Consider the following 26,895-nt stretch of genomic DNA (forward strand, 5'->3'; position numbering starts at 1 on the left):
CTGGAAACACTGCTTTCCAAGTTGCCCCTCCACTTCTACTAGAGACTGTTCTAATGAGCAGGTAGAGAGTCAACTTGCCAAGAGATTAAGTCCTTCAGAATAACTCAGAAGCTAACTTGGTTGCCGTGAATTTGCCAGCCTTTGCTGTGAATTTAGCAGGAGTTGTACCATGTCCTGTTATAGCAGTGACAGTGGTGGGGGCTGGCCTCCCCCTTGCCCACATCTGCTTCTAAACACTGATTCTTATAGACCAGATGCCTGTTGGAACAACTGGCCAAGAGGTGAATCTGTCCAGTCAGTGGGATATTTGGCTCGGTTTATGCAATACTGTATGTGAGCATACCATCTGGATAGAGGTTTAGTGGATTGTGTGGGGTGGGAGCATATAGGAGTGACCTATAACAGGCCTCTGCTTGAAGTTGGAGTAACGTTGGCCAAAAATGCCTTTTCTGTCTGCTGCATTGAAATACCTGGGTATGACATGGGTAGGGATGTGCTCTCCTGTTCTAGCTAGGGGATTTGAAAGCCCAAGGACCTATAATAGAATGCAGCTTTCACATTAGTGAGCTCAGGCTCAGATCAGTTATTTATCTGTTCTTTTTTGTTTCCTCTCTTGGATCAACGCTCTCTGTTCAGTGTTGTTGGCATGCTTTATTTTAACCTGTGTGGCCTTACCTGCCCAGGAGCTCAGAATAGCTTGGCTTAAACCTCAGCTGTTAGAGGTTGAGGGAGTGGGAGTGATCCCTGGCTATCTGTGTTTCAGCTTTGAAGTGGGAGTAGACAGATTAGTAGCCTCTTTGACTTAGAGGACAGGAAGAAACATCAGTTTTTCTGTTCCAGAGGTGGCAATTCTGGGAACTCTGCTGGTGTCCCTCTCCCCCTGTATTCGGGGCCACAGCATGCCTTTCCACATCTCTTCTCCACAGATTCCTCTATTAAGGCAAGAGGGATCAAGGCACTTCTGATCCCTTTGTCCCCACTATAGACTGTACAGTTTTGCCTTCAGGTCCTGCTGTATTTTTTCGTATGGAGGAGATGGATCACAATACCTTACCTTTGCATTCTTATGTGAAATTCTAACTTTGCAGTGGATTCTTAGCCTTATTTAGTCTTGTAGCATGGATGTTAAATACTGCAGGGGATTGAGTTTATCTTCTAGTTCCAAATCGTACATGTCCTGATTAATAGTAGGAAGGAATTCCCTGGAAGAATTTCTTTTCATGGTAGTTGAGGTCTGTGGTTTGGTGTGACTTACATCAGTGTCCTGTTTCAGCTTGCTTGCCGGATACTTTAGGTCTGTCCCTTAAAACTGAAGAGAATGTCTTACTGTAGTTCTGTGGAAATGCAGTGCGCATACAGCCAGTATGTGAAGACTTCTCTATCCTGCCGCTTGTTTTCTGTGGAAACAGTCTTGGAAGCAATTGCCTCAGCTAGAAGAACTGAAGTGATTCAAGCAGACTTGAAGTTTAGAACTCTTGCTAGATTTTAAATTAAGGATGAAAAAAAAGCAACGCTACCGCCCAACACTGCCTGTGCTGTTTTTTGTTCTAAACTGCATATGCTCCAGCCGAAGCAGCTCTGTGTGCACTGGATGTTAGGTGACCTGCATCTGTCTTTTATTTGTTCGATGAAGCTTTTCATGGGGAGCAAAAAGTCCAAAGGACTGACTGAATCCAAGAACTTCAACTGTGATGATGTTATGAAGTGTGCAGTAGCCTTCTTTTTTTGATCAGTATTAATTCAGAAAATTCAGACATTACTACTCTTCCACTTAACAGGAGGTTATAATGCAGAGGCCTCTCAAGAGGATGGTGCCTTTGAGAGGCAAGTTCTTCAGTCTTACTCAAGTGGAAGCTTTTTCCAGCTATCTTAAGAAGTGGGGTATTGTTCTAAATTACTTATGGAATGAATGCATGTGGAGGCCATCATTGAAGGTGGCAGGTTAGGTGGAGTTACTGACCTGTAACACTTTTACTGTCTTTATTTCTTCTTGAAGTGCATCGGATCAACTTGGGAAATGTTAATGGAAAATGACAAGCTGCTTTCACTTTTTTTGTTTGTTAGTGTGTAAATTAACTTTCACTATATTACTTGATTTTAGAAATGTGGGTCACTTTTTCCTCACAATCATTGTAAACACACAAAAGGGAAAGTATTATCTAGCTAATTTATCACAAAATTCTGAATTGTCATAGTTTTAGGTTAGTTACGGTCAAGGTATTTTGTTTCCTGTTTGCGTTAGTTTAAGCAACAGGTAAACTATATGGTCGTCAGTACAGCCATCTTAAAGATGCTTCTGTGGCATATTATGGAGCTTCTGAATTTGCTAATGCTGGTGTGTATAAATCCTCCGCTTTAGTTGTTGGTTGAATCTGCTGCATAGATCTGAAAAATCATGAGTAAGTTCTGTTTACATTTGGTGACTCCGTCCATTCTGACAGCACCCCAGTCTGACTGTATGTCCTGGCTCTCAGTGAGAGCACAGATGTAACTGCTACAGGTTCACAGCTCCAAGCAGCACCTTTCTTGGTGTGTGATTAAAAAGCCTCAAGCTTGCTTACCTTGTGCTTCTTTACCCCTCCCTCTGGTCGTTCTGTTTCACCTCTGTGTCAGCTCTCCCATTGCAGCAGATGCCTGGATTATGGAAATTCTTACAAGGATTTATGAATACATTTAGATACAATATTGCTAACCAGCTTGCCTTTTCCATGACTTTTAAGAGATCCCTCACATAAACAGGAGAAAAGTCAGTTTTGAGTCTGAAAAACAATTAGTTCTTACCCACCCCAGGATTCTGACAGATTTAAAAAGAAAAACAAGAAAAACCAAACCCCCATGCATGATTGGCAGTTTAAGGGGGCTTTAGGCAGAAGCAGGAAATTTATGGCTGAAAGGGGCAAGCAATAAAAACAGTTGTTCCTGTTAAGAAGCCGAGGTTCTATTTTTTCCTGTATCTTGATGACCATTTGGTGGTTCCTCACAAGAGTAGACTTGCTACAGATTCACTCTGATCTTACAAAACATCACACTTTTACACCTGTCAGTGATAGTCTGGCATGTTTACCAGAGCCACATTCATCCTTGGGCTGTTTCTGTGTGGGAGCTCTTCATGGCATTAGAGGATAGGTGTTTTGTGTTGAGCTGAAGGACCACCCTTTCCTGTGCATGCAGGTATCTCTCTTATAGGGGTGCAAGGCTGCCTCTGGTATGCTCAGTGCCAAACGTATTTTAGATTTGTAGCTTGACTTTGAAACTCCACTTCTAAGAGCACCCTTCCTCTGCAGATATTCCACAGATATTCTGTATCATGAAGATATTTGCATTTCTATGGATGTACCAGTTCATGCTTTTCCTTCACTTGCATCAGTGGTGTTGGATGTCTCCGTCCTGGGATAGAATCACAGAATACCAGGTTGGAGGGGACCTAAAGGACCATCTGGTCCAACCTTTCTTGGCAAAAAGCACAGTCTAGACAAGATGGCCCAGCACCCTGTCCACCTGAATCTTAAAACGTGTCCGGTGTTGGGTGATCTACCGCTTATCTGGGGAGATTATTCCAATGGCTGCTTATTCTCATTGTGAAAAATTTTCCTCTTGAAATAGGGTTACCTATTTAACTTTGCTCTGGGGTAGGAACCTGTATGAAGCTGAGATCTGTCAAGATGGCCTGCAAAGTTTCTTGCTGTTAATTCAGGGACTTTACATGCAAGTAGTGTCTGTCAACAGCATTGTAATATTGTATGTTAATGAGTAAAATAATGCCTATTCCTCAGTTCTGTGCCTTGCGCTTGCAAGACTTCTTAATTGGAGTGCCTGGCAGTTTGTGGAGGCTGGGGGATCTGTGTCACTTGCTTTCATGTTTGCACTCCAGACTGACATTGAGCTTGGGCTTCCTGCCAGATACCTACTTTGTGGAAGTGCTCTGGAGTAGAAGTTCAGTGGACACCCTTCCTCTGGTGCCTCTCCACCTGAAGAGGATATTAATCCCTGCCTAACTCGGAAAGTTCTAGGTTTGGATTTTCTTCGGTTTCTCAGTGGAGGATCCTTTGCCTGCTTGTTTTGTCTCTTGAGGCAAGATCCAATACAGATCCTGCATCTGGATCATCTGGATTTAGCTACTGCAGCTTGGATGCAGAATGGCTTTTGTTAAATGAAAGGCTTGGTTTCTCCAGTGAGAAGAGATGTTCTCATTGTCAATAGAAAATCTATACCAGAGAGCAATGTTGTTCAAGTAGACTTAGTACTATATCTGGTGTTAATTCAGGTCTAGGATATTGAGATATTTACTTGGGCTTGAAGAATCTGGTTTTGTCGCGTAATTCAGTCAAAAGTACATCTGTCTGTTATTTCTGTACTACTTCTGAGAGCTCACTGGTGTTCTCACCTTTCTATTTCAAACTATGAGTCTTGGTCAAAGCACCTCCCTTTCTCTAGGATACCTGACAAAAGTGGAGTTTAAACTGAGCATTTACACGTCTTGTGGTTACTCATTTTGAACGTGTGCATGCTGGTCCGTAGTACTTATGTACTATGTGTACATTGCTTTTCTCGTTGTTTTTCTCCTTGCTTTCCAACAAGGTACCTTTTGGATGTGCATATCACGTCTATCTCCTACTTGCTTTTGCTTCATCCTTGCAGAATTTAATGCCTCCTTTTGAATGACATGTTGAGAAAAACTGAGTATAGAGGGGGCTTGCGTTAGCTTCTGTGGAGGGCATCAACTTGCATTCCTGCTTTCATTTAGTAGTATTTTTAGCTAGTTGAACTGCTTATGGCTTACTGTCACGCAGATTCAATAAGCACATGGATTATAGGTCTCAAAAGAGTCAATTTACTTCTCATTCTTTGCCATTTTATTAAATAGTGATAGTGTGTCTCTTTGGAGCTCAGCAGACCTCAAACATTTCACGTATTGATGGCTTTCTTGATGATAAAGGCAGCTTTGCATGTTTAAAAACTCATTGAGGAGGAACGCGTATTCTTTTGATCATAAATGCAGATGTTATCAAAAAAACTTTTTGCAGAGACTGTACCATTATTTCAAGCTTTCCAGCTTGCATTTGTATGCAAGTCCTTAATTGAATATTTGCAAGAGGCAGTTGCAGTTGCACCTTACCTTGTGCTTTTCTTTAGCTCTCTGTCCCCACCAGCAGTGATCCCTTTTAAAGTAAGAGGAAAGCTAGGCTGCAGGTCTGTCTTCTGCCAGCTCTTGTCCAGAAATTAGATCACTTTCCTCTACAGGAAAATTCTTAATGTGTCTGCAACTAGAAGATGCAACCAAAAATGTTGACTTAATGTTCTTTACTAAATGCTTAATACAAACTGGCTGACTGTATATTTGAGTAAACGGTACCATGAGGATACTGTCCTAAATTTAATCTTCAAGTTGCTTGCATATTGTTTTGTTTAACATAATTTCTCAAAATAGCTTTATTGTTCTGTGGAAAATGGCAGCTTTTGCTTTTGTCTGCTTCACAGTAGGGAGAAAGAATAGAATATGGAAGTAAGGTCATAGCAGGAATCTTACGTTATCTTCCCAGAAACTTTTTTTTTTTTTTTTTGGTTTGCATAAGGTGACTTAAATTCAGAGCAAACCATTCACTAGGTGGCTTTTCAAATGGGATCTGTACCCCCTGATTATAAGCTTGATGAATCTAGAGGAAAATTTACATTAAATAATTTAGATTCACTGGGAAAATGTTTTAACTCATAAAGTTTTGAAACTAAGGGGCTATTATGATGATCTATTAAATCTGGCTGTATAAATTCAGTGATTTAATTTGAGTTGAAGAGCTGACTTTATGTACACAGTTTCTTGTAAACATTGTATAAAAGAGAAAATGCAGAACATGAATGGTAACAAGGCAAGTGTATTTTTAATAAGTTATTGTCTTCCAGAGTTAATTAGTTATTCTAAAAGTTTATTTTGTGTGCCAATATAAAACACTTTTGCTGTCATGTCTGTAATTTGCTACTATTTACCTAGTTGTCATGTTGTCAAGCATCTTTTTGTGTTAAGTAAGACTAATATGGGTATTGATGTGAACTGCTGCTCCAGAGTTGGGAATTCACCACTGCTTACCTTGACATGACAGTGGCTTTTAAGTTGTTTCTCAACAGCTGGCGATAAATAAAAATATATGTACCTGACTGAATAAAGCCCTAAGCAACCTAGTTGAATTTCATTTCGTAGCTGGTCCTGCTTTGAGGAGGAGGTCAGGCTGGAGACCTCCTGAGATTCCTTCCAGCCTGGCTTGTTTTCTGATATTTGTGTGTATATACATGTGTGAGTGTATAAACGTGTGTGTAATATTTACATGTAATTGATAAAGATACATTGAGTGATTTCAGATATAGCTATAATAAACTTTTCTTCTGCTGGTTTTCTTTGCCCAGTCTGCCACTAAGAAACCGCGGAAGTCTCCAGCAGACAAGGGTCGTTCTGAATCTGGAGCTAGAGGAGCAAGTCGTGGAAGAGCTAATGGCCACCCTCAGCAGAATGGAGAAGGGGACCCTGTCACTTTGTTTGAGGTGGTTAAGCTGGGAAAGAGTGCTATGCAGGTAAAATAACTAATTGTGTTACCCCTTCACAATTCAGTATAGCCCGACTGTAGGACTTCAGTCTAAGCTACGCTTTTGTGATCAATTGTATTTTTTCATAACCTGTATCTGTCCAATAGCCTGTCTGTGTATGATATAGGGACAGAATGTGCTTTGATCGAGGACTGTCATACATACTTCTGAAAGACTAAAACCAGATCAGAAAGTCATGTATTTCAAATTCTCTATTATTGTGTTTATTACTTCCAAATTGAAAATACATGTCTGTGTTAAGCAGTCCATTAAAGAATATCCTGTAATAAGTTTTATATGAGGAAAAAGTATATGGTAAGTGATTGATCCGAGGCTTTTTTGTTTGCTTGTTTTTTCAAAAATACCTGCTGACACAAGCAGTTTTGAGTACTTTTGCACTGTAGCTTGCATTCTCCTTGCTGTCCCAACCAGAGCAGCAGATGAAGGCTAAACTAGTTGCCTAGACTTCCTCTGTGTCTGAGGGACAAAGATGGACAGGTGTTGAAGGTGAATTTTTCAATGTAAAATAAATATCTAAGATAGTTGTAATGAGTTGCCTCTGAAAGTGTTTCTTACTCCTTCATGTTTTGACCAATTTCAGAGGTCTTACAGGATCTGTTGGGCCAGATGAGTCCCACCCCAAGAACCTCTATAGATGATTTGTTTTCGCAGTGCGTGTATGCTTTCACTAAGCTACTGTGCTCCAGCTATTGTTTTTGGCACTCAAAGGAGGAACAATGGGCCTAAAACACTGTTTGTCCGGTGCAGTGCGAAGGCAACAGTCATTGCTGCCGAAGGACTGCCTTAAGCGAACCTCCTTTACTGTGCATTTCAACAAAGCAGGACTCGTGCAATATCAGTTAGTTAGTTTTGACTTTGTGGTGCTAACATGAGAAAATAATAAGTGAGGAAAACAAATAGCCAAGTCCCATTTTCAGTATTACCTTTAGTGTAGCTAAAAGCCAAGTCTAATTAACCCCCAAAGGAACCTTGTCTTCCAAATGAGTGAAAGCTGTTGGAAATTTTCTCCCAGACGCAAATCTGTGGAAGGTCTGAGAGATAATTTTAAAGAAGTAATAAACAGGAAGAAAATGAGGTTTTTTTTCCTTTGTAGTTGCTCTATTTACAGTTATTCAGGATTGACCCTTCTTATCTAGTAGGTGAAGACAGAACAAATTTACTCCTAATAAAGCTACAGATTCCTTGTGCCTTCTCTTCCTACGTGTTGTAAGTCAGGGCTTCTAACTTTGCTTGGTTTTCAACACTTTTTCAAATTTCGCTTTTGGCAGGATTTGAGGAAACATCTGGAGTTTATTTTCTGGTTTTACTGTGGTACAGAACATACAATATGCTTTATGTAGCATGTTTGTCTTAGAGTTATTGATATTTGCGGGAGCCAAATGAAAAGGAATGGGTGATTGCTTTGATATTTGATGACTCCGTGTGTGTGGAATTGACTTTGATACATTTCATCTATTTCAAACGAGATGCCATCAGAAGTCTTCTGCAGATGAAATTCTAAAAAGAAATTGTCTGCACGTTTGTATTAAGAAATGTTTGGAATTCAAATACAAAGGATTTTTTTTGAGAAATTTACTATTTGTATATGCATAGGTAGGTGGGTCTGTTTGTCTATATTTGTGTATACGTACAAGTACATACATACCTGTGCATGCATGTGCTTAAAATGTGCCCAGCCTATGTATATGAGAAAGAAGCAGACAGCACATTTTAAGCAGTGGAGAAATGATAGCAAATACTAAAGGAATAGGCAAGTTTATTTGAAGGCCTGGGTTGCAAACAGGCATAAATGACTTGAGCCATAATTTCAAGAGTACGTGTCACTTGTGCACCTTTGAAAGTTTTACTATTGGTAAATTTGTAAAATATTGGTAAAATTGGTAAAAAACCCAACAAACCCAAAACCAAGAAAGAAAGAAACCCTATAGGGGGAAAGAGGATGCAATTAATTTGTGATTTAATATTTTTTAACTTGTACTTCTGGACAATAATCTCATGTGAAATCAAGGTTCTATAAACCAAACTTATTAGCATCCATATACTTTTTCCTTAATAGCTTAGGGATTGTGATGTAACATTTAGGAAAGCTTGGCATTTTTGTTTTTCATAGCTTTGGTGCAGGTTTTTTGTGGCCAATTTTAGCAATTTTGTCAGTATTGCAAATTTTCAGACAAGTGCCAGATATTTGTATTTGTCAGAGCCTATTATTTCTCGATATTTAGTTCTTTCCCCGTAATGTGAACCTACATTTTTCTATAGCACTCTTATGTGTGCTTGCAACAATGAAAACCCAGAAAAATTCAATTAATATATTCTGAGATTACATGGGAAGCATCTGCTTTCATTTCTGATCTATCTGCCCCTGCTGTTTGCTCTCAGGATTTATTGTAGTTGTTAGATTTTTCTGGCTTTGTGTGTTGCCAACTCATGGAAGTCTGTAGCTGAATTCAGTTCTCACTTCTTTTAAGTTTGTCCTCTATTTTGCTTCTCATAGCAGGGTTCATTTACTATTTCTCTTCAGGCTTATTGCTGTTTGGTTCTTACAGTGAAACAAAGTTAGGTTAATATTTTGTATTTCAAGTGTACGTAACTTCGGAGCTGCCCTTTGCATGTAAGTCTTTGCCTCTGTTATGAAGTGCTAGTTGTGTTGGTGTTAAGTCTCATTTGAACTCTATGAATTGATTTGATACCTACACGAAGTTGGTATCGGATTGTTGTCACTGTTTTTTTAATCTGCTCTGTAACCTTTTGTACAGTTAGTTGCTTCACAAGTTTTTCTGTCGGCAACTCTCAGTGTACGAAGTGTGATATGACCTGCTGTTCGTGTTTTCTGTGGGTACATCTTGTTAGTCCATTTAGACTGTTCATAGAGCTTTTTTCAGCTCTGTGGGTCTTTTTTTTTTTTTTTTCTTAGGCAAACATGACACACTTCTGCTTTTTGTCATTTGTCTCGTTTATTTATTTTTTCCCTTGAATGACTTTACAGAGACAGCTATATCCACTGTATTTCCCCACCCTAAACCTCTGTAGCAGCACAGGCTACATCCCCATTTCTCGCGCGCTGAGCTGCCCGAGTTCCTGCCGATGGGAATGAGGGGTGTGGGTGAACCTCCGCTCCCCCACCTGAGCCCCCACGACAGGAGGCTGATCTGTAGCTTAAATCTTCATAGGCGTTTCCACACTGGTCTCTGACCCTGGCATGAAGCCAGCAGTGAAATAAAGAGCGTGTGGTGATCTCAAATTTTATTTAGGCCTCCTTCTGAAAATTTCTTATAAGTAAATTACAACCAATTAGCTGCAATGCAGCTGGTGCTTCTGTGTTGGTCAAACCAAGCATAGAAGTGTTCTGCTTTCCCACGTGCAAAGGGGATTTGTGCCTCCCCCAGAACATCAGAGGTGGTCATCAATAACCTTAAGAGGTGTTCGATAGCAAAACGTGAGCAGACCTGTGCCGTGATTACTCGCTATACTGTGCGTTACCAGTTACCCTTAATCGACATCAGCAGTTTGCTGCAGATGAGATGCTATTCACATACAGAAATGCAAGACAGTCAGCTCTTCCAAAGAGCTGATATGTCTTTATGCATCTTGTTATTATGGCACTTCCTATATAATTTCAGTAATTTTTATACTTTCATGGCATTTAGGGCAGAAATAGACCATGTGGTCTGCGTACTACCTCCCTGCATAGCTCACACTATGGAATTACACCCATTCCTGCATTAAGCCAACAGCTTCTTTTACAACCCTCATTTTTCTATAGTAATAGTAATACTAGTTACAGTTAGTTAGCAGCTGGGGAGGGCAACCTCAGGAACCGTAGAGGAAGAGCCCAAGTTTTGAACATCGTTGTTCCCCCTGGCTCTCACTGCAGTGGCTGCTCCCCTGTCCTGGTGGTCACCGGTGCCTTGGCTATCACAGGGGGGAACTGGGCTGGCCGAGATGGCACGGGAGGTGGCACTGGCCTTGGAGAAGACACTGGGTGCTGCCCCCCGCAAAGCAGGGCCACTCCTTGGGCTGGCTTTTCCCGGGGAAAGGAGGTTGGTAGGAGAACAAGGCCCAGTGACTGCTAAGCTTTTATCAGCTGGTTCCTAACGCATTCTGCATGGATTAAGCTTTGGTTTGCTCACTTCTTTCAACTCCCTGGAATTTTATGTCACAGTTATTTTAATCACATAATCATTATGCAATATAGATAATCCCGATTTTCCTTAGTCTTTCCAGTGGTTCTGGTTGGAAAGGATTGTTCCATGCCTGCTTTAATCCTGGGTAAACTGAGGCTGCTGTTGAACAGATTGGTCCCACCTTCTCCCACACCTACAGCTGACGTTTTTTGCACCTTTCTTGTGTGTTTTGTAGTTACACCAAGAAACGGGTTTAATTAGAACCTGACACTTTGGATTTTTTTCAGCTGGATCAGCTCACTGATTCAACCCATCTCTGGCAGCAGCTCAGACTTATTCTCGATTAGAATGACTATACCCGTCACCATATCTACCTTATTTAGGAAGAATTACATACATATTTTTATATGTACACTTGAGCTTAAAAACATCGGAGCAGCTGTAACTGGATCATACCAGAAGGCGAATATCCTGTCTCTGACAACAGCAGTTAAGAATGAGGATAAGAAGGGAAAAATGTTGTGGGAATTCTCCCTCCCCTGACTGTTTGTAGCTCAGGGTGAACATGGTGTCCATGTTCTCAGTAGCCTTAATGGCTTTCTCATCCCTTCTTCCTACTTAAAGTAGGGTAGTTGCTGGCTAGTGTCTTTGTGTCTGCCTCAGCCACTTCAGGGAGTTAGGGTTTTTGAAGATTAATGATGTACAGACATATGATATTAAGTGTTATCCATGGTTTTTGTGTTAAAGGCATGTTTTAATTTAATTGTCCTTTGTTTTATTTTAACAAAGCTGTATTCTTCAACTTGAAGGACGGATAATAACTTCGGGTTTTCTCAAACGGTCTCAGAAACTCCTTAGGAGTTTAAGTATCTGTTCTCTACAGTTTAAAGGGTAAAATATCTGCAGCTATTACTGACATTTAAACTAGTATTTTGTTTTCATATTACTAGATGGATTTCTTCTGCAGCCTAGTTTTGCTTTGCTTTTGGCTGTATGCTACTGAATTGAAATCAAAACTAGGTACATGTTTCCATGCTTGTTATACTAGGAACAATTTAGCCACCAAACAAAGCATTAAATAAATAGAAGGATATCCCTTAATACCAAATTAATTTTTCTGCAGTTATCACACAAGATTTCTTTTCTCTTTTGATGCAAGATGATCTAGAGTGATTTTGCTGTTAATGTGAACACATGTGCCAGTGGTGCAGTGTGTAGAAGCATTTATACCTGAAAATACCATTATATTTAAAGCTGGAGAAGTCTCTTGCTGTTTTAAGTGTCTGGGGTGACCTGTGAACCCTTTCCAAATTGTGCTAGCAAAAAACTTGAATCATGTTTTTTAGTAAGTTGATGGCGCTCTCTTATTGGAGTGACTGACTTTGTTTCTGCACTCTTCTAAGGATTTTTGTATTCTCATGTTCAGTGTACATGAGTATTTTTGATGCTTTGTAGCACCTTGGAACCATTTATGCCCATGAGTGGCCCAGCTCCAACAGATGCAGCCTCTTGGAATTTGCATAATGGGTCAATTGTGAAAGATTAGCACCTACAAAAATTCTGTACCATAGTAGAAAATCTGCTTGGTGTGAGGCCGTTGCATGGTCCACCCAGCATTTCTGAGGGCGCAGGTGAGGAAATGCAGCTCTGAGCAGTGCGGATCTGCTGTGATGAGAGTGCTTGTCCTCGGCAGTTCCTGTGATTTTAATCCATTTGAGAGAAGAATTTCTCTCAAAAAGAAGAATAACTTTTATGCATGTGTGTAATGCCAGTTAAATTGTGCCAATCAATTTTATCCTTCAGTAGTATATTTTTCTCCCAAATAGTTCCATATAATGTGTTACTCTGATTTTCCCACATAATATTTAATGCCCATTTTGCTGCATAGAAATATTTATTTATATGAAACACCAAACTCTGATATCTTTGTATGAAGAATATGAATCGCTTAGTTTTATTGGGAATAAATATTCCTAGGATTGTATTCCTTTCTGTTCTTAAGGAAAAAAGAAGTTACATACGTATGAATATACTGCATAAACCAGATTTTCATATTTTTGCTTATGGTGCAAAAACCAACAGGTACTTTTACATTAAAGGAAGATATATATTTTTTTAAAGAATCATTTTGGCTTTTCAGAAAGTGCTTGCTAGGTGGTAGCAAAGTGTGAAGTCTTTAATAATTTAAAATGACCTGACCATGTTTAGAAGTAAAAGAATAAATTGCAGCTTCTCAATACACAGTTCCTTTTTATTAACCTTACATTAGGCTTTTCAGTGGGTATATATTAGACTTACTGTCTTTGATTTGGAATGCAACCAGTCATCCTGAAGTCTAATGCACAATCTTAAAATTACACATACTTTCATGTGTTAGGAACTGCCTTCGCCCCAGTAAATGTCTAATTACTTTAGTCTTCATGAAATTTAACTGTAAAAGACTTTTATTATTCCTTAAAATACCTGCACAGATTCACTTAACTTCTATGCAGAGCATTGTAAGACTTTCACTACTTGCCTTTCCTTTCCTGTGTTCTTATTGTCAGTGTACTCTTCAGTTCTCACTCTCTGTAAAAGCATGTCTTCTAGCTTTTCATCTTCTCTTTGGGCTGTTCTTTATACAGATATTCATATTAATTTCACTGTGCATTCCTTTTTTGTTTTAATAAGCTTTGAATTTCATTTGAGTAACATTGGGTTTTTGGCAGAAGATGTTAGTATAAGCTTTGATTTTGGTTTTTTTTCCCTACCTTTAATGTAAACACACTGCACATCTGTTCTGGTGTAATTTTTTGTTCTGCCATATTCACTGTAGGTGAAGCATGTCCACAATCAGCTGTATGAAATGGCGGATTACTTAAATTTTCTTTATACTTGATTTGCCTTTGCTTATAGTTGACTCAGATCTTACACTTGAATGTGCACTTTGTATATAGTGTCATTTGTTTTCACTTTGTGTTCGTAGCACTGCTGCCAGATTGTTACTTAATTTAAATTGTGAAATAGCTTTTAGGAAATCAACTTTCATTAATATTTAGTGGGACTGGTTTTTTGGGGTTTTTTTGCTAATTTGCATGACCTGGCAAGGTATCATCTGCAGTTAGTCCCTCCCTCTGGTTCCTCCAGCACTTAATGCTCCTGGATGTAGTAATGTTCATGCACTGAAGGAATATGAAATGGATTCATGGCTGTAAAGCCTCCAGGAGGTAATAAGATAACTAGCTTCATTATTTCATTCATTGCATCAGACTTTTGCTTTTACTGGCAATCCAAGCTGCTGGTTCTCTTCAGTACTATAAAATGTTCCTATTTACCTATTAGCAGACTTTGAGATGTGAAGGTCAATACATCTGCAAGTCTCCGTGATTGATTTTAAGTTGTTTACTCAGGCTATGGATCTATTCTGCTGCTTGCTTTAAGGTTTTTATTTCTAAAGGGTTGCCTATTTGGCATATTCTTTGAATTGTGCTGCATGATAGTTCTTACATAAACCCTGGAGAGTTAAATTATGTGAGATTCTCTTGGAAGCTGTTAGGGACTTTTAAAAATTCCTGTACTGACTATGCATTTGTACTATACATCATCTGCCATTTGCAGAAGACCTTGATTTTTCACGCAGTTCTTCTAAGAATAGAAGCATTTTCAGATTTAAAAAAAAAATGCTTGAGTCTTGTTTTTGTAACATGTATGGACTTGTTATGCTGACCGACTCAGATGTGGTGCATCTCTGTGTGTGCATATGTATATATATGTACATTTACATGTGTGTATGTTTATGTCTAGGTGTTTTCTGACAGCAGGAAGTGAAAGGGGGTCATGTGGATGTTACTGGAGTCATCTTGAGATTTTATCTATGTAACTGAGCTAGATAATTTTTTACTTAGCTTAAAATTTACTTCCAGTATTCCTTGCCTCACTCCAGTCTGGTAATGAAGATGAGAAGCTAAATAATTTTTTGTGCACTTTCTCATTCATTGTGCTTCATAACCTTGTCAGGGGAGCCTTTTCCCTGTGCACGTGCATTGAATCTGGTGAATCCCAAAGGCATGGATTTCCTGCACCTGGGCAGAGTGCTGTAGCACGTGTACTGTAGATCTTCTGCTTCCCAGGAATGCTGAGTTTATCATGTATCTCATGCACAGCATGCAAGTGCACGTTTCCGTATGGTAAATCCATGCTCTCTTCTCATCTGAAGGTAAAAACATTTGGAAGCAGATGGGTACCACCAAAACAACTCATGCAGTCTATTCCTACCGTCTTTCATAAGTGTTTTGCAGAAGTAGGCAACAAGGCTCTTGTGGGGATGAATTCTTCTGGTGGCTGGAGCCTCCTTGTAGCTACCTCCTTTCCAAAGAGCTGACCAGTCCTTCCCTCCTCCTGTCACTGCATGTGTCGTTGCTGCAGTACCAGTTCTGCACTGGGGACAGGTGGCAGGGAGGGGGCCAGGGCAGGATGCTTCTGGGTGAGATGGTGACTGGATGTGGGTTGTTCCCTGATTTTGCTCTTTGCTTATGTCTGAGAAGCTCTTAAAAACAGGGTGGCTGGATAGAGGCTGCTCTAACAAGATAAAATCGTCCTGGAGGGTTTGCTTTAACCTGTGGACTGTTGGTTAGAACTCCTTGTTTTTAATAGGAGTCCTTCTCTCTATGCATTTTTATGCAAAATAATTCCTTTTCTGGTAGTGGTTGCTTGTTGCACCACTTGCTACGCTATTGCCTGTTTGATTTCTTTTTTGCTAGTGTTTGTCCTTTTCCCTGGTATTTGGATTATTGCTGTTTTTTCTTGATTCAGTTGATACTTGCCTCTGTTTTAGGTCTGATTTGTATAATTTTTATTTTTTCATCCTAGTGTTTTCAGTTTTTATAGCTCTTTTCTGTTACATCAGAAGTCAACAGTTTGATTAAGTTCCAACTGTTGTAGCATATGTAGTCTGGCTTCATTATCTCCTGTTGTCTTAAACTGTAATCTTTAAAAAAATTTACCAACAAGCGTGCCAAATGTGCATGGGGTGTGTGTGAAAGATATAGTTCTGTGGGTGTTACTTTGATTTTGATACCCTGAAAATACCCCTCTTATTTTTAGGGATTGGTGAATACAGTTTGCGTGACTTGTACTGATGTCAAGAGGTCAGGTGCCTGTGCTTGGCTTGGCGTGAACCCCAGCATTGTTAAGCGGGAGCCATCGCGTCTCACTGCGAACCTGCTCTAGACGGGTGGATTATGCTGCCATCTCCACTGGATATTGGCTCTATATATGTGTGCATGTGTGTGCACACGTACACGCTGCAGAGGATGAAGGCAGTGACTAGCTTGTGTGACTACATGGGCTGTGCATGTGAAGTTAGGTAAAAGGAATTGTACCCAAACATTCAACATTCTAGTTGAAGCTTTGTCCATCCTCTGCTAGGGCTAGATGACACAGGAGGCAGGCTTTGCCTGCTCTGCCTGCTCTCCCTGCTCAGAACCTTCCCTCTGATTTTGCTGGTTTTTATCTACTGCTGCCACTGAAGACTGCATTGCCTCGAGTCTGGTCCGTCAGTCTTGAGATCGGCTGCTTGTCTTTATTTTTCTGTGAATTGCATTATAGTTCTGGGTTGAAAATGTGAGCGCTGTACTGGGTAGGACAGAGTGGGCCCTTAGTGCCCAACAGCACAGCATGTCCCTCAAAATTCTTTTTGTAGAAGGAGACAAAAAATACCAGAAGGGAGATGAGCTGCACTGATGCTGTGGTTTTGAGGTAGCGCTGCAAAAAACCAATTGAATAATTGTTTGAAAGAAGCAGAAACAAAAATAAAAGATATTCCTCCAGGTCTCTCCCCTCTGCTCCCCCTTTTTTTCAGTCCGAATGGGTTCACTTGTAATATTTATAGCACAGTCCAGAAACAGTTGTGGTGGTGTAGCTGAAGGGGCAGTATGTTGTAGCAAGAAACAGGAGTAATTATGAATGTAGAAATGAATCTCTCAGGTCAGCCTTGCTTCTACAAGGGAATGTTTTATGTGAAACTAGGCTGTGGACAGTGCTCAGATGCTGGCAAACTAGTTACTAACACTCAGGAAGAGCATCTGAGACTTCCCAGGCTTGAAGAAGAATATAGGAGACTTCAGAAACTGTTAAGAGATGTGTGACAAGAGTGAGCAAAGATAAAGATATGGAAATGTTTCTGTTCAAGCCGTGTGGCACAGTGTAGGATTATTCTGCCTGGAAAGAGGTGACCAGACGAGAGCATGGAGAATACAAACAGGAGCTTCAGATTTGTTTTCTCTTCTTTGTAAGAATTAGGTTGCATCAAATAGATCTAGCAATTTGCAAGTTTAAAACAAAACAATTACTCTTTTTTGGCAGTGAATGATTAAGACACATTGCTGCAAGATGGTGTAGGTATGAAACTTCCTGGTTTTGACAGATACGTTCGTGAGAGAAGAAATACGCTAGGGTCTTAAGGGTCTGGGAGAGTAATTCAGAAGTATCGTTATATTCTTGCCTATTCATATATTTCTCCCTACATCTGTAAGCCCTGTTGGGCAGCTGAACATATAGTCCGACCCAGCACAGCTGCTATTTTCTTCAGTGAAAAAAATAGCTGCTGGCAATTGCATGTTGTTCTGATACCTCCACTAATATAGCTGTTCAAACAAATCTTTTAAGCTGGTAGTACACCAGCAGTCTGGTTGTTAAGGTTTGTCAATATTTGGTCTAGTAAATAATTTTTACGTTTGGCTACTTTTGGTTTTATGTGCCCTGGAGAATTCTGCTGATTGATTGAAATGATTGATACTTACAGGAACGGGTCTAAATTCAGGATGAAGTAACAGCGAAGCGTTCTAGATAACTGCTTTTGTGCTGCTGCTTCATGTCCCCTCAGCTTGTGGGAAGATGAATTAGAGGCCAAGACTTCCTTTTTAATTTCTTCTAAGTAGCAGATGAACCTCTTCTTAAGATTGTTTCTCTTACTGGGCATGCATGTGTGGGTGTATGGGTAGACAAAACCTGTAAAAGCTTAAGCTTCCTGGAAAACTAAATGTTTAGAGACTCAGGCTGGTTGTTGAGTAACATAATAATATGGATCGTCTCATCCTGTCCTGGGTTAAGGAGAACAGTGATCAGTGTTAAACGAGAGTGGTTGGCTCAGTTCAGAGTTGTGTGTGTGTCTCTTGCTACTTCCCTTTTCTCATACACCTGCTGAAGTCCCACTGGTGATCAGGGCAGTTTGCACTTGGATAAACTAGCAACTGCAGAGGGATTTTTCAAGATCCTGTCTTTATATCTACTCATTTAGAAAGAGGCCAGATTTTTCTAAGAGGCTGAATTCTTTGGATTTTGTCTTTCATGTTTGTTCTTTCAGCATGGTTGGAAGCTGGTTGCGTAGGTGTGGTGGTGGTGGGGTGGATGTGTACATGCAGGATTTTTAAAATTAATTTTATAAAAATTCATTGCAAACCTGAACTCTCCAAAATAAAATAATCCATTTGCCAGGTGTACTCCAATAGCATAATCAAACTTCTCTTAAAGAATGCTGCCACATGTATGGAACAGTAAAGATTTTTTCTTTTGTCTCACAAAATAAATAAAACATAGCATTTGGTTACAATAAACATACACAATTCCTTACCTTCAGTGTTTATGTAACTGAGGTACTTGGAACACTGTATTTTAGTGACATGAAAGGCAGCCGTACTTGTCTTCCTTAAGCGTGAAGCAGGCTGAAGAAGGACCTCACACAACCCTCTTTCTTTCCTAGAACAGTTTTTAAGTGTTTCTTTAGTTGTTTTGTGTTTGCCTTCTCATGGCTTCATTTTACCTACATCTGGAGTTTTATAACTTGTAGGTCTGGACAGCTCTGAGAGGGTTCTGTAGTCAGAACTCTGGGGTAAAGTATCTGTATGGGAAGCAGCTATGGGCTTTGCTGCATTCCTTGCAGATGTGTATCTGCCATTAACTCTTTCTGATGCTGTGATTGCACTTCAGTGTTGACTGGCAAAATTCATTTAGTGCCCTTTCTTATCAAGCTGAGGCACGTTTTCTGTCTCTAGAGATTAATATATGAGATGACAAACATTTTTCACACCTGTGTGCTTTCTGTCCTCCTCCCTGCTATTATTCATAATAATGACTGCATGGTATGTCTGCGTATCAGTGATTATAAAATTATCTCCTGGCTACTTGCAGTTCTGAGTGCAGTTTGAAACTGTGACTCAGCTCCATATACTGTGATTCAGGTGGCTTATTGACTCGCAAACACTGTAAGACCAACTTCTGTACATTATTTTTATTTACTAAGTGTTCCTTGTTGCATTCTGTCTTCCTGAACTATGTACAGTGTTTCTGAATGACTGATGCACTACTTTGGCCTTTATAAATACAGAGATGTTCACTGTGCAATATAAAATCAGTTTTTATCCCAAAGTGTTTCTGCTCATCAGTTTTCTGGGAATATATGTTGGTCATTCTGAAAGGAATCACAGTGTTTGTTTTTTCAACACAATTTTGAAACTGGATGAATACTGTAAGTAGAGTTTTGAGGAACTACAGTAATTTCAATTTGAACTTGTGTTTATACAATCATAACACCAGAAAATGATGCATATAGTTCTGTTCCCTAACAATATTTGTTCTGTCTCCACCCTGAGAGAAGGTGTATAGATTTCTGAATTTGTACACGTGTATAATTGTGCAAAATAAATGCTCAGTTATAAAATTATGTTCTGAAAATAATAAGTCATTTGCCTTTAATAAAACACTTTTTAAGAGTCTCTGATAAGTATTCTTTTTTTCTTGACAGTCTGTGGTGGACGACTGGATTGAATCATATAAACAAGACAGGGACATAGCACTTCTGGATTTAATCAACTTCTTTATCCAGTGTTCAGGATGTCGAGGTACAGAACGTTGGAAACAAGTTGTATAGAATAAATCTGACAGTCATACAAACATGTATTAGTGCAAATGCTGGTAAAGATGTGGATACACATGGATTGCTACTCCTCATATGCATGGTTTATATAGAAATATTGTCTACGTTCAAGAATAATTTTATTTAAAGCATGTTTGTTAAGGGCCTACCCTTTCTTTTTCTCACTTTCCTGTCATCATCCTAAAGTGTACAAATCCTCACAGTGACACTCATCAGCAAAAGAAGACAAAAGATCTGCTAATCAAGGTAGGCATGCCTTTACTTCCCCTTTCTGTTTCTTCCTCATTTTTTAATTACAAGAATTAGTAGGTGTAGCTGTACCTTAACTTTGCTATTTTGTCTTTCTTTCTAGGAAAATGATGGGTTTTTTAAACCGAAGGGGAAGGAGTCAGGCTTCAATTGGCTTCATTTAGCAAGAAAGATTTCTTCTGGATGACTCACCCATCTTATTTCTTCCTCTGTAATACTTTATCAAGTCAGCAGCAAGTGGCCTGCCTTTTATACCCTATTTAAGCAGTCTCCATTACCAGACATGCGGCAGTCAGTCTTTCTAGCATTCTGTTGCCACACTGTACCTTCTAATGAATTTTTCATGTGTTGTCTTTTTTCAGTTAACTCAGCCTTGAAAACAGAGAAAGACAGAGCCCTGCTCCCTCCCTCTGTAGCGTCCAAAAACAAACTATTTGCTGTTTCCTGATGCTTTTTATAATTTGCCTTGAGTAGAGTTGAAAATAACCTGCAATTCCAAAATTCTTTTTCTTCATATTGTGAGTGATACGGGAATATACCTTTAGCATCAGAAGATCTGGGTAGAAGTCCCTGTTCTTCCTTCTTAGGTGAAATCCCAAGTACAGTTAGAAGCATCAGAGAAAAGAAATATGAGCCATCAGCAGCTTCAGCAACCCTTTTTCTTAGCTTAAGGAAGTAAACTTATTTTGTGGATGATGGAAAAGACTGAAGCTCTGGAAGCATTCTGTGAAAGGGCTGAAGCTTAGAGTTTAGATTACCAGCCTGTGTCAATGTCTGTACTGTTTTCACAGATCCCCTAAAATATTTTTCAGACTTTTTTGGCAGCTTATGTAGAAGTAGCTGTATTCTGTTCACTTCTTTTTTAACACTCTCCTAAAGGTGTATATAAAAAATCAACCCCACAGGCTTCTTTCTAAGAATTTGGGCAGCTTTAAACACAAGGGATCCTTGGCCATATGTTTCTATTGATGCAAGCTTTTGGTGGAGGCATGTCATAAATATCTTCATTCCCCTGCTGCTCTCTAATTTGTGCTTCCTTTCTTCCTCCTTGTTAGAGAAAGCAGTGCTCATATCTCAGAAGATTCGCATTTTTTAAACCTCTTGTTACTGACTGGTGCAGGCTGAATGCCCACTGTCAACCATATGTTGCTGAAGCAATTGCTTCCCAGAAAAACCTTTCGGTTATTGGCTGTGAAGCAGCAGCGCTTCAAGTGGCTGATGTCATTTACTTCTTTTTTTTTCTTCTGTTTTTTTTTTTTAAATGGTGACTTTCTATCCATTTTTGGTACTCTGCTTTGTACCCTCAGGGATATCTGTCTGCTGAGCTTGCTTTATTTGCCTTCTCGTCCTGAACAGCAATGATGGCAGAAAGGAAGCAAAAATGACTTTATCCCCTGAGTTCATAGCATGTTTGGGGGATTTATTTCTGTGTTGGAATTTTTGCAGTGGGTACAGTAACAGCTGTAAAAGAGGGTTAAAATCCTGGCAAACAGTTCTGTTCTCTCCAGTTTCCAGTAATGTGCCTGTTTTCTAGATTAAGTAAACTTTATCAGAAAAGAGTGGATTTTATTGATAGTCCACTTAAGGCAAAATGCATACTAAGCTGTCCTTAGTGGAAATGAGGTACGGATATCTGAGGATGTTCTGTATTTTGTGAGGAAGACCCAGTTTCTTTTCCAGGGAAGTTTATAAGCTCTATTATGACATTTTTGTTTCCCTTTAAGAATTTTGTTGATATACTTGCTTGTTTCCATTTCTGATGAGTAACAGCTCCTTGTGAATTTCAATGGCTACTTTATCTTCCTAAATATTCCTTAATTTTCTTCTTTTCAGTTTGCTCCATTGACGTCCTCTCAGCTTCTCCAGCCTTCTTTCCTAAAGCTGGATCTAAATGCTTACTGTTACCTCTAACTTTGTGATCATTAACTTGAAGGGAGGAGGACAACTAGCTTGGGAGGAGGTTCCTCAGGAAACTTTGAAAGTGATGCTAAGTTTATAAACCTACCATTTTAACAGTGCTTACAATTATTTGATATCTAGATATAAGTAAAATGCACTTGACATTTCTTTCAGAAGTTTTAAGCAGGCGAAGAGTGTATGTCTATTTTCTGACTTTAATTAGAAATCATTTAGGCACCAGACTGTTTTATTTAGCAACAGTATTGACTCTGACAAAAATACCTTTCTGTTTAGAGAAACATTGTTTTTTATGCATTTATCCCATTCTCCTGGGAACCATATACACTTGAATGAATCTCTTAGCATCTTCCAGCTGTGCTTGAGATGTTCCTGAAATGCAGTTGATCTCTTATAGATATGAATAGGCAAGCATGTTATGTAAATTATTAATACTGAAAAATTGTAAAAATAATTCTGGAGGTGAACTTAAAAGATCTGTGCAACTCAAAATTGAATAAATATGAACCTAATATTCAAGAACGTCTTGTCTTTTGTCAACTCTTCTGAGTATCTGTTCAATCAGTTACTTTCTGTATAATATGTTGTGGTTCATACAATAATGTCCATTAAAACATGAGGGATTTGGTTTTAGCATGACCTCAGTAATCTTTCTGGGTTTTTAAAGGACCATTTGGTATAAATTGAAAGATTGTTCTATTGAGCTACCAAAAGCACTTCAATAATTAGATTTGCATGGGAGTTAAAATCACTTTTCATGCCATCTTTCCACTAGTTTGCCTGCTCAGTAAGTGTGTGTGTTTGCCTTTGCTAATTTTGATTACTAAGAAGTGAAAATAGTTTCTTAAATAATTTTTCCTTTATCTTTCTGTTTTTTCTTCAAGAATACCAACAAAAATCCCTGCCTTTCACACCTTTGTGTAGTCTTCTCCATGACGTTACTTTGTATTTCTGTGGCAGGAAAATGGTTAACTGATGCATTCACCTATTCACTTTGTGTTTCCTACCGTTTCAAAATGCATTGCTTCTCCTAGAGAGAGGATCTTGTATCAGGTAGTACCATAGTTAAAAAAGTTAACGCAAAAATACTTCCTGGAAAAAAAGAAAATAAATGCTGTTTCCAATCCTTGAAAAAAACAGGTTTGTTTGTTAGCGGTAGGTATATATTTTCCACAGTATTCACGATCTTTAAAGCTGGTGGTGGTTTATTTACTTCTTACTTCTCTGTCAGAAACTTAATTTAGGGTTTTGCATTTTTAGATAACAGGGAACTTTTTGTGGTAATGGTAAACCAATTTTTAAAATAACTTTCACTTGGCTGGGGGTGGAAGTGTATCCATACTCCTTAGGTTTCCATTTCAAATGTTGTGGTTTGGTCTGTAGCATTGTGGATACAGGTGTCCTCCTCTCTTGCAGAAGAGCTGCAGATCAGTGTTCAAAGTTTTATGGGATTTTTTGAGAGCTCTTTTCCATTGCTTGCTTCTTCGTGGGAACATCTTTTTGCTTTTTTTCCTCTCTTTTTTTATTTTTTTGAATATGTGTGTAAAGCACAGCATAGTAGGCTGAGATCTCTGAGCTAGCTGCAAGCAAGCTGAAATGTCTAATCAGCAATATGCTTGCCCAGGTCCCAGAAGGATTATAACTGTGTCAGTGTGATGCTGCATCTGGACTAATTAGCTCTGCCTCTCAGACGGAGTAATTAGCTCAGGTATCATGCTCTGCTGCTATGACAACCAGGCTGTTTCCATTTCTGGAGCTCCGTGGATTTAGAGCTGACTTGGGTATCTGCATTTCTGTCTGCTTTTGCCTTCTGTTATTGATATAAAACAAACAGAAAATCCCACCAGCACTCTGACCTTTCTACATTTTAAAGGCGGAGAGCCATGCTTGTGGAATAAATATTTTTTTTTTTTCCTAACCAGAAGCAATTAGTGGTTAAAACAGCCTCTTAAGCTGTGAAGGACAAACCAACCCATTGAGTCCACGTAAGAAAAGAAGCTTTCTTTTGCAGGGGAAAAAGGTCTCTCGCATAGTTGAAGAGAACTACTTGACTGCTTTTGAGTATATAGTGAAATTACTCCCATCCTTTCTCTACCATCCCTCTCCTTCCCTCTCATCTATTTTCTGATAGGTAAGCCAGAAACTTGTAAATGCTTAAAGAGATTTTCAGAAGTGGTTTGAGCACTGCTGCTGGCCTTAGCTCTGACAGACAGGTCTGCGACACCAGTTACCAGCGGAACAAAACTGGTGGAACTCCCTTACTGTTGAATTCTTCAGAGTGTTGTAGCCTTCTCTGGATTACAAGGAGCTCTCCATTTACGCAGTTTTGTGATTTGGCACACTGCAGGTGTTTTTTTAGGAGTAGTTGGTGAAGGAAGCAGTTGAATTTTCTTTATTTGCTGTTTCTCCTATCTTATTTTTCCACTCAAAATCTTCTCTTTAGATTCTTGTGTGGAACCAAATGTTAATGAAGAAATGTTCAAACTGTCACCTGTCAGCCTTGATTGCTGCTGGTGGTTAGGGTTGGGTTTTTTTTCAGTTATTGAGTTAAGCAGGAATCTGTGTGTGAACATTTTGCCCAGTGCTTAAAGCAGGACATCTTTATGGATTTTTCCCTTGTGAATCAGACACTTGGGGATCCACACTCTCTTCCAGCCGGAGCCTTGAATCTCTAATTGTTCCTCGCCTATTCCAGTAAGATCCTCTGAAAATTTCTGTGATTGAATGGTGCAAACTGAGTCAACAAGTGCAGAAGTTGAGTTAGTTTGCTTGAATGCAGGATGCGTGCTTGTTTTGATTTTTATTAGTGTTCTGTGCTCTCAATTAAGGGCAAGCTAATAGATTCCTCTTTTGCCAAGGGAAGTTGAAGGCTAAAACCAGGAAAAAGCACCATAAAGTGGCCATTGTATGGTCTGGCAAAGCATGAAAAAGCAACTACTTGCTTTGCTGTGGACAGGATTTCAGAAAGCAAATAAGCCAGGAAATAGTGTTACTTACTCTGATTAATAATATTTTAATAGGGGGTATAATAATTTAAGTGGAGTAATGGTTTAAAAACTGTTAGTCTTTTGGCATTTATTTGTACACAGTTTTGTTTTGTGATTGATGGAATAACATCATGAATAACACCATAGAATAACTATACAGATGGATGTTACTAAGCATAGAAATAAGACTGATTGATAAATATAATTTCCTTCAAATAGTCCTTTCATAATGAGCTGCAGATTGTTAGTGAGAAATGTTGCTGATTTTGGCATGTGTTAAAAAGCTTTACCTCTTTGGTCATTCATTTATTATTAAGGAGTTGATATCATAAAAGTTTAGTATTTTGAACAAATTAGAAGATAATGCTATTCATTGCATTGGAGGCTGTATTTTTATTAAGGGTATAAACTATGCTTTCTCCCAGTTTCTTCAACAAAATCCCTTTTTAGTCTGTGAGAAGCTGCAAAGTAAAGGAGTAGTACACATTAAAAAAAATAGATATTTAAGTCATAGTAACGTCAAGAATTTATAAAATATTTCATACGCGCAGTATACAGAAATAAATACACCCCAATAACCATATGACGAAGTTAAAAACGTGTTGTTAACCACATTCAAAAATGGGAAGACTGAAAGATGGAAATGACTTAATTTTAATTTTAATTTCATGTGTGGTGTAGATAAACCAGATATGAACGTTGTACTTCTTGTTTTCTGAGCCTTGAGGTCATTTTTACAGTGTGTTTACCTTGAAGTGAAAGCTTATAAAATTCAAACTGAAAATAAGATGCAAATTATTAACTGGCTTGGGTGGAAGATAAATCAGATTACCAGACATGTATTAAATGCTTCATCAGTTCAGTTCTTTAAATGAAGGTAGGTAAGGTTAAAAAGTTCATATCAAACACTTAACAGTTAATACGGTTTCATGGTGTGTGAATTTTTCTGAAGAACTACGAATGGTAGATACTTGTTGATGTTCTTGAAAGTAGAGCTTTAGTTTCATTGTGTATATAGTTTTTAAACCAAAAAGATTTTCAATGTTACTTTCAGCAGCAAACAGGAAGTATCTGTACTTCTCACTTCATGTCCTCTTTCTTTCCTACTATTTTTTTTTTCTATTTTTTAGCTCTTAAAAGTTTATTTGGCTATCGGAAAAACAGCTACAAAATTATTCTTGTTTGGTTTTTTTAATCTTTGTGTTTCCCTGACTCTTTTGGGGGTGAGAAGCCTTAAAAAATTAAAAATAAATAAATTAAAATTCAGATCTGAGAGGGTAAAAAAAGATTTGAAGTAGCGCATCACATTTTATAACCACTTGTGATCTAATGGCATCTTCTTCCCAAAAGGTGCATCCTACTACTTTCAGAAACTAGGGGGGGGGAAAATGCAGGCATTTGCTGACCTTTCAGTACAGGAGACATGAATGAAGGTCGTACATACTGGTCTGTGGTTTCAACATCCAAATGAAATACCTGCTGTATTGAGGTTTGACTTCAGTCCAAGATTCCACCCTATGAATTGGTTACAGGAGTGACAGTAATTTGAACCAAACGTATTTTTCTTTATTACTCGCTACCTGAATATATTGAACTAGTCATGTTTCAACTATGACAGCAGACCGAACATAAGCTGGCTTAAAATCAGCTGTTAACTAATTTATTAATATGAATTAATATCAACTTTCAAATAATTTACAATATTTTTATTGAATTAATTGATGGAACTTGCAATACTAGGATATTTTACAGCAAATGTATAATGTAAGTAAAGATAAATTACCTTTGAAATCATCGTCTAAGAGCAAGTTCTGCACTGCCAGTTATGTATAATATGTTCAAATCTCTGCTGAAAATGAAAGCGCTCCTTGTAAGAGTGCAACAAAGTCTGTGTTCTGCTCCTGTGTACTACTTAGTAAATTTATAGCTTGTAAAATTATTTTTGGCACTGCTCACTGGAGATAAATTGTATAAGGTTTTAAAATATTACTACTTGTTTTCCCCTGTATTCATTTAATTACATACATATTGATCTGGAAAATGGTACTAATGTGACTATGAAGTTACTATTTGAGAAGTCTGTCTCAGATCAGTGATGCCTTAATGCTATAAC

The 26,895-nt window shown here is 38.7% G+C and overlaps 1 protein-coding gene across 4 annotated transcripts in view; it reads left to right on the forward strand.

The window, feature by feature from the left end:
* The window catches only part of STAG1 (STAG1 cohesin complex component), a 199,788-nt gene that overhangs the window by 53,900 nt on the left and 118,993 nt on the right, over nt 1-26,895 (forward strand). For 3 of the 4 annotated variants that reach the window (XM_056358368.1, XM_056358369.1, XM_056358370.1), the window contains exons 4-5: nt 6,382-6,561; nt 19,498-19,594. In XM_056358368.1, the coding sequence (XP_056214343.1) occupies nt 6,382-6,561; nt 19,498-19,594 (277 nt within the window). The remainder of the gene's footprint in view (nt 1-6,381; nt 6,562-19,497; nt 19,595-26,895) is intronic. The other variant, XM_056358371.1, reaches the window with a different exon arrangement.

The sequence above is a fragment of the Falco biarmicus genome, chromosome 13, assembly GCF_023638135.1.
Source record: "Falco biarmicus isolate bFalBia1 chromosome 13, bFalBia1.pri, whole genome shotgun sequence".
NCBI classification, from domain to species: Eukaryota; Metazoa; Chordata; class Aves; order Falconiformes; family Falconidae; genus Falco; species Falco biarmicus.